At 43.5% G+C, this 8,986-nt stretch overlaps 1 protein-coding gene across 1 annotated transcript in view; it reads right to left on the minus strand.

Moving 5' to 3' along the window:
- Nucleotides 1-6,395, minus strand: part of LOC133141561 (histone-lysine N-methyltransferase NSD3-like) — a 28,196-nt gene extending 21,801 nt beyond the window's left edge. Inside the window, exons 1-2 of the mRNA XM_061262129.1 lie at nt 6,113-6,395; nt 1-674 (exon numbers count right to left, since the gene is read on the minus strand). The exon at nt 1-674 is cut by the window's left edge and continues 331 nt beyond it. Of these exons, the coding sequence (XP_061118113.1) occupies nt 1-629 (629 nt within the window). The 5' untranslated portion in view covers nt 630-674; nt 6,113-6,395. The remainder of the gene's footprint in view (nt 675-6,112) is intronic.
- Nucleotides 6,396-8,986: the final 2,591 nt, after the last annotated feature.

Consider the following 8,986-nt stretch of genomic DNA (forward strand, 5'->3'; position numbering starts at 1 on the left):
TTGATGATCTTCAGCTTGATCTCCGGGGAGCTGGTCTTCTTCGACGCGCCGGAGAGGACGGAGGGCGGGGCGGGGGGCGGGGCAGGCGCCGAGGGGCAGAAGGGGAGGAGCAGGGTCGGGGGAGGGGGCAGGACGGGGGACGGAGGGTGCTGCGGAGGAGGAGGGAGAGGCGGAGAGCCGTGGAGGAGCGGATGGTGGAAGAGGTGGTGCTGGTGGTGCTGGTGGTGCTGGAGGTGCTGGTGGAGTGGGGGCGGGGAGGGGGGTTTCTCCTGGGCGACGGGCGCCCTCAGCACCGTGCCCTCCCCCGGCAGCAGGCAGTGGTCACTGTACCCGCGTATCGCGCCGTAGCCGTTGGCCGAGCCGTTGGGGAACTGGGAGTACATGGCGTACTTGGCCTGGGGCTCGTACAGGCCGGCGCCGGGAGGGTAACCGTTCGGCACCCCGGGCAGGTCCTCGGAGGGGTAGGAGAAGCTGGACTCCAGGGCAGACTCGTAGGCCGAGGGACCCCCCTCCCCCCTGCCGGGGTCGTAGGCCCCATCCTGCCGGACGTTGGCCGAGTCAATGAGCTGCGGCGGTTGCTGAATTGTGTTTCCCATGATCCCTTGCATGAAAGAGAAGGAGAAATCCATTGTTCTGCTCCGGCATCCTTTAAGATTCCCTTTCACTTACAGGGCCTGAGGGGGAAGAGGAGGAAAGCATTTTAGCAAAGGTTTTCGAAACAAAACTGGAGCCACTCCTCGCACAGGATGACAGATGAAAGCATATCCTCCTCCTTAAAGTTGTGTTACTTTTTAATGACTGCATAAGAGTAAAAGGTAAATGGTTGGCATTTATATAGCACCTTTATCCAAAGCGCTTTACAATTGATGCTTCTCATTCACCCATTGATACACACACTCACACACACCAATGGCTGCAAGGCACCAACCAGCTCCAAGAGTCATCAAAAGCAGCAGAACATTGCAGAAGTTACAGAGCAAGGGCATGTTATTTAAGAGGTTATAGTTTCAACTCCTACATGAAGCTCTGCTACTGAGCTCTTGAACAGGATACGATTATTTTGTTACGGAATTGGATAAGAAAGTAAAGTTGTGCAGATAAGGGCATCTGATAAAGAGACAAATAATGTGATGGGCCATTCCATGTCACTGTAATTAATTATTCCATCCATCCATCCATCATCTTAACCCGCTTATCCTGAACAGGGTCGCAGGGGGGCTGGAGCCTATCCCAGCATACATTGGGCAAAAGGCAGGAATAAACCCTGGACAGGTCGCCAGTCCATCGCAGGGCACACACACCATTCACTCACACACTCATACCTATGGGCAATTTAGACTCTCCAATCAGCCTAACGTGCATGTCTTTGGACTGTGGGAGGAAACCGGAGTACCCGGAGGAAACCCACGCAGACACGGGGAGAACATGCAAACTCCACACAGAGAGGCCCCGGCCGACGGGGATTCGAACCCAGGACCTCCTTGCTGTGAGGTGGCAGTGCTACCCACTGCGCCATCCGTGCCGCCTAATTAATTATTCAATTTCTTTAATTTATTGTGTGGTGGAAGGCAATGATGAGGAATAGAAATCCCAAAAATGTGACCTTTCCTCAATGCTTTTTTTCCCCCGCTCAAGCCTTCTTAAATTTAGGGAGCCATCACTTAAAAACCTATCAAGACACCATGACCATTTATTCCATAAAAGAGGATTGGTCAGTGAATCCTCAACATATCCAAAGACGAGGATGGGTGGCACACTTTTGGCACCTTTTTTACAGGCGCATCAAAATATGCATAAATAGGGTGTCTCGGTGGCGCAGCTGACTGCATGCTCATTGTGAGCCGCGACGTCAACGGTTCGAATCCGACCGTCTGACATTTTGTCGCATGTCTTTCCCTCTCTCTCGCCCCCATTCTTCCTGTCTCTATATACTGTCCATTAAAGCTGAAAAAGGCCAAAAAAATATATCAAAAAATATATATATGCATAAATAAACTTTGCATTTAGCTTGCATTTCTCATGAGCTCAAAAATGCATTTCTCATGAGCTCAAAAATGGCTTCTTGTGAATGAACTATCACTTCAAAATTTTGGCCACATGATTTCAGTTCTACACAGCAAGTACTCACAACATATCAAATATCATTTGTACTTGCTGTGTAGAACTGAAATCAGTTGGCTTGTAGAACTGTGAAGCTCAAATTTTCAGGATTTCTATTCCTCATCATTGCCTGCCACCACACAACAATTCAAAAAGTTGAAGAGAAGCTGGAGCAACTTCATTTGACACCGAGTGACCCTGGCAGGACTCAGTATAATTTATTTCGTGAAAAGCAAAGCATTTACGACAAACCAGATTCCACCACCTGAAATTGATCCTTTTCTTGTTTTCATGTATTTTATTAGTTTATTTATTGTATGACCCACAATAATTCTAAAAGGTTTTGGCAGCACTAATAAGATTTCACCATTACCACCACCACCTCCCAAACCAAGAAAAACATGCAGGTTGTGTGTCAACCAGAATGCCTCACAGAGCACTGATTGAGATCAGCCCTGCAGAGGAAGAAGTGTATACGGCATCTCGAACAAAGCACTGTTCTGGGATCAGCCCGGCAGAGTCGGTAGTGGGAGAAGTGTTTTTGGTATCTTTCACAGAGTACTGATCTGGGATCAGCCCTGCAGAGAGGGTAGAGGGAGGAGTGTATCTGGCATCTCTCATAAAGCCCTGATCGGGGATCAGCCTGTAGAAAGGGGAGTGTGGATACAAGCACAACCACCGCAGGACTGCACAAAGGCACAATGCTGGAGACTAATTCACTTTATGCGTCGACGGAGAAAAGAAAGCGTTCACTGTAACTCTCCCTGTATATTGCGTGTCAGAACATGTTTTATCCTGCATAAATGCCGATGACCTTGCGTTGCACATATTGTACGGCATCAGCCACTGTACGCTGCAACCTGTGTACCCTGCGGTTTCTCTTTGATTACTGTATTAACAGTTCCGTCAGCCAGCGTGCACTGAATGACAGTCCATGCACCATGGTGTGTGGTCTGTTGTGTGCAACGCTGCTCTGAGAAAAAAAATCTCAGCGTTGAATCTTTCTGCAACATCAAGGAAAGACGGGTTAGCCTAAGGAAAATGCTAAGCTTTTGAATATGACAAATACATGAGGAGATAGTGCTTCAGAGGGACCCAATATTCTGTCACATTAAGGAGATCAAAAAAAAAAAAAAAAAGCCATCTTTAATCCCTTATAAAGCGTTTTAAATTTAGCACTGAGCTAATCAGTATAGTATATGAGTTTTACTGTCGTAATCTGCATAGGCTAAATGGCAAGCAACAAACATCACAGCACACAAAAATTCAAATAAATGTTACATGCAAACAGTTTATCTTGGGTCTTCTGCTTTTGTACCAAAAACCTCTCACAGATAATATGTTAACCAGAAAATATTACACCGAGTTGCAGGGACACAATTGCACTGGATTCATAGTTTCTACCAAAACAGCTGCACGTTTAACAATTGTGAGGAGTCTGAATTTGAAGGTCAAATGAAGGTCTGAAAACCTGTAATTGACAAAATCAAATATGCAGCTTCAACAATGCACGCCAGCTCAAATAATCTTGGAAAAAGAAAACTAAATTATATGGATATTCAAAGTACTTTCATCCTAACAGCCTATCCTAATAGTTATTGTCAATTTCGAATGAATATAAATCACAGCAATCTACGTTGCTGAGAGACAGGTCCCAACAATGGTTTTATCCTATTCATAGAAAGACAAAATGTCTGTTCTTCCCTGCATCTGTAAATTCCATTGGCTATGGTTTCTGCACAAGTAACAAACAAATTAATCAAGGCCTCCATAATATCCATCAATATAGAGGAAATAGAAATAAGTAATAATTAAGTGCATAAAACACTTAAAACAGAACCTGCCACAGAAAGCCATCTGATAATATTCATAACAAACAATTGTAAACCAAGGACACAAAGCATGATAGTCTTGGTTAGAATCCATTAGTGTCCACCAATTGTATCATTCAAAACTCACATCTAACATTCATTTCATGCAGGACGAAAATTAAATGCAAGAAAAGTGTTCAGTCAAATGCACACCTCCACCCAGCACATAGGTGGCCTGCGGGAATGTATTCAATTACATTACACTAATGGCATTTGGCAGATGCTCAATAAACATTTGTATTGTCCAAACAAGCCCTTTCCAAAAATAACTTAACGAAGAAACATTCCAAAAAATAGTCCAGAAAACCTTGTGAGAGATGCACTAATCAGACAAACATTGCTTAAAAAATTACAAATTAAAAAAAGAACTGACATTTTTGCAACAGAAAAGATGCTCCTCCATCTGACTAATGCAAACAGAAACAGAAATTAAAACAATTTCAATTAGGTTCGTTTTTATAAATACACCCCGTTACACCCCTTCGAAAATATGACCAAGCTTGCATTTTAGTCATTGCATCAAGTGTTTCATAACAAATCAAATAAACGTTTCTTGGATGAGGTACACAAAATAACTAACTTTGCAGCTGCACTGAAATGCTGCTGACCTACTGAATGATGTAGCACCCTGCTACCAGCGTGAATGGTTATACTCACTATACCTGTTACTGCAGCTATAGTGGAGCTGATGCTGCAAATGCACCAGGCCACGATTCAGACAGGTCCGAAGCCACATGGTTTTCAATAGCACAAAGTCTCCAGCACAGTCATTACCACTGGCACAAACAACTAAGCATCTACTGTACGTGTGTAAATAAATAAAACCAAAACTTGAGCACTTGCTTGATTCACTATGCGAATAGTGACAGGTTTAGCCAAATTAAGTTTTCTTATGTTCACAACATGAACAAAAAATTGCACATAAGTGAAAACACAGATTACATTTTTTTTTATACTATGACAAAATACTAACAAATAATAACTGGTAGAAGTAACTAGGTACTCTTGTAATTGGCATGATTTGCCTTTCGTGACACTCAACTAAACAATTAGTGTAACTAATACTTTGAATGACTGATCTCGTTCAGATTCGAAGTTCATTTTGGAATGCAAATTTTGGAATATCTACATACATTTATAGGGGTGGGGGGTCATTATGATAGCGTTGAAAACGATATTCCTCCATTGTTGAACTTGTGTCCAGCTATTAATAGGGAAGAAATGAATTGCACAATGACACAATTGCCAAATTCCACTTCACTTTCAAATGGAGTGTACAGGCGCTATAATCGCGCACCTCAGTTTATGGGATAAACAAAAAAAGGAACACAAATAACATAATGCGTCGGGGAAATGTCACAAGACAACATTGTTCCCAAAAAGCACTAGAACAGCGAAATGTGTGATAAATTTGCCACGCTATACATCTTAAAATATAGCCAATTACGTAGCCTACATTGAGAAATTGTGGCAAAACGAACAAAAGTAGAATTACAACCTGGAACATGTCAAATTGAAGTAACTATTAGCTCATTACAGTTACACATTGTGAAATTGTAGATGTATGTGGGAATACGTAGACTAATGTACTGTAAGAACAATGTAAGCAACACATATTTACACGGCCGAAATAACTTGCATGAAGCAAAACACAAAGCTATAGCCCACTATACCCTACTGTCAAGCCTGACGTGCGTTTAAACATCTATCAGCTGGTTAGCTTGGCTCGATACCTAGCTAAACCGCTAGCTAACTAGCTAATGGGCTAAATGCCTAGCCCTGTTCGAACTGAGTATTTACACCGGGATGGTGTCCATCTTATAAAAAAAAACAGATACAATGTTTCCATACTCAAAGTAGAAACGCTTAAATACAGTTGCCATTTTCGTCTAGGAGCGGATATGCGAAAATACGCACGGCTACAATAGTAGAAATCGGCGAGCGACCAATATGGCTGCCATTGCCCCTTTAAATCGAATTGGCCAGATAACACCTCCATCAATCGTTACACTAAAGAATAGGACAAATAAACCATATCCTTTGAAATTGCTATCCTACAATGCAGCGGTGCAATTTAACAACAGTGTCAACTAGCAACCGGAGAGACACGATAAGTAAAAAGAGAATAAAAATGCCAGTACCTTCAGCGTGTTCCATTCTAAATAAACACACCCAATATCTTAGCTTCCTGGTGCAATATATTAACAGACACAACAAAAGCTTGGAGAATTTCTTAAGTACAGGCCTCTTCACTTGATAACTGGCCTATGTGCTGATAAAGTAAGGGACAATATGCAGTCAGGTTTCAGTTCCCATGCCCGGTTTGGTGACCGGAGATTTGAGAGAGGGCCTCGTATTTTGCGGAATGTTGGAGCAGACTTTGGATAAATCTGGGTGCTATGTATTACAGCACAGCTGTCTCCCTCTCTCCCTCTAGCTGTAACAAAAGCTGCCTGCTTCAGGCCCTGTCTCTCTACACAGCGCCAAAAGAACATGTTCCCGATTGGACGGAATGACATTATAAACAAAGAGCATACCGGGATATGTAGTTTTATCATAATTATTCTCAATCATGAAAAAAAAACATCGTTGAGCTTACATGCATTCATATAACAACCATCAAAATGCAATACAATGCAAATAAATACATGAATAAATAACAAAGAAAAAAATGCATCACAAAAGATTTCTTTTGAGCTCTGCTAACCTCACCTAATTAAATGTCAGGAGGCACAATATTTCCTGAAGAGAAAACAAGAAGCAAGAGATAGCAAAAACAAACAAACAAACAAACAAACAAACAAACAAAAACAAGTTTAGTATATAAATACAGTACATGTACAGTGAGCCCCATAATGTTTGGGAACATTTTTCTTTCTTCATTTGGCTTTGTACTCCATCATTTTGTTGTAATCAAACGATTCATTTTGTAACCACCATTATGAAGAAAAACCCATGGACACCTGTCTGACCAATCATAAGCACTGTACAGGAGGCAGGTGTGAATGAGTCAGGGACTGCTGCCCGCAGAATATTTTATGAACAGAACTAGAGGCTACACAATAAAATGCAAGCCACTAGTTAGTTGCAAAAACAGGATGGCCAGGTTGGGATTAGAATTAGAAAAAAATACCTAAAAGAGTTTGCAGATTTCTGGAAGAAGATCTTGTGGACATACAAGACCAAAATTCACTTTTATCACAGTGATGGCTCTGCAGAGAAGAGTGGGGGGAAATACCTTAAGCAAGAACATAACAATCGTTAGCTGGCTACAATAAAAAATTGGAGGCTATGATGATGCCAAAGGTGGGTATATACTTTACTGACTGACAGGGTGGCCAAACTTTTGCACATGCCACATTTATAGTTTTATTTGGTTAAACCCAGGAAATCAACAAATAGCCAGACATTTGTATTTTTAAATGATTGGAGACCCCAATGAATTTGAAAATGGTATCTAACAAATGTTTTTGTGCTAATGTTTTTTGTGTGTTATCCAAAGTGTGGATTCTTATACAGTGATGCTTTCAATTCAGAAATAGTTCATATTCCAATGCTTAAATGACAATGCCACATCTGTGGATCACTCCATCCTCCTGTCTGCCCTGTCAGCAACGGGTATCTGTGGCACAGCCCTGGACTGGATTGAGTCCTACCTCTCTGGTCGCTCCTTCCAGGTTGCCTGGGCTGGTTCGGTATCGACACCTCGGCCCCTCGCCACAGGAGTTCCCCAGGGCTCAGTCCTAGGCCCGCTTCTTTTTTCTCTTTACACTCGCTCCCTTGGCCCTGTGATCACTGCACATGGGCTATCCTACCACTGCTACGCGGACGATACCCAACTCTTCGTCTCGTTCCTGCCGTCTGATACGCAGGTTTCAGCCCGTATCTCTGCTTGCCTGAGGGACATCCAGAGCTGGATGGACAACCACCATCTAAAGCTCAACCCAGGCAAGACTGAAATGATATTCATCCCTGCTAAAACCTCTCCCCATCTGGATCTCTCCATTTCCCTCGGGGATACCACACTCACGCTGTCACCCAGTGCAAGGAACCTCGGCGTGGTGATGGACAGCAGACTGTCCCTCTCCGAGAACATTGTGGCGGTGACCCGGTCTTGCAGGTTCTTCCTATACAACATAGAATCCGCCCCTTTCTCACCCCCTACTCGACCCAGCTCCTGGGCCAAGCGATGGTTCTGTCCCACCTGGACTACTGCAATTCCCTCTTGGCTGGCCTCCCAGCGTCCGCCATCAGACCCCTCCAACTCATCCAGAATGCAGCAGCTCGTCTGGTCTTCAACCTTCCCAAATACTCACACATCACCCCCCTGCTTACTTCCCTCCACTGGCTGCCTGTCATGGCTCGCATCAAATTAAAAACATTGGTGCTAGCCTTCCAAGCAGTTAAAGGGTCTTCCCCAGCTTATCTACAAACAATCATCAGACCCTACACCCCTGCCAGACCTCTTCGTTCAGCCTCCACAGGCCGCTTGGCACCTCCCCCTCTCCGAACCTCCACCTCACGCTCACGACTACTGTCTGTTCTGGCTCCATGGTGGTGGAACGAACTCCCCGTTGAGGTCAGAACTGTACAATCTCTCCCCACCTTCAAGCGCAAGCTGAAGACACACCTCTTCAAGCAGCACCTCTCCCCATCACTCCCTACCTCCCTGTGAACCTTAATTGTTGTCTCTGTGACTTGCTTTGTGTATCGGTATTTTTAGTTGGCTAGGTAAGCAGTGTTTGGATAGTTAACTTTGGTCACTTTTGCTCTGTTTGTTTGTTTCTTTGTTCTCAAAAAAAAAAAAAAAAAAAAAAAGGTCCTCGTCCTTATCTTTGTTGTACAGGTAGCAGTTGAAATTGTACTTCCGTCTAGGGGTCTTTCAGCGAACTTATCCCTGGTTATGGGTATGCACTTTGTTGTACGTCGCTCTGGATAAGAGCGTCTGCCAAATGCCAATAATGTAATGTAATGTAATGTCATTTTAATCCAAGGGCACATTGGATAACCTTGAA

This window comes from Conger conger, chromosome 12, assembly GCF_963514075.1.
Source record: "Conger conger chromosome 12, fConCon1.1, whole genome shotgun sequence".
NCBI classification, from domain to species: domain Eukaryota; kingdom Metazoa; phylum Chordata; class Actinopteri; order Anguilliformes; family Congridae; genus Conger; species Conger conger.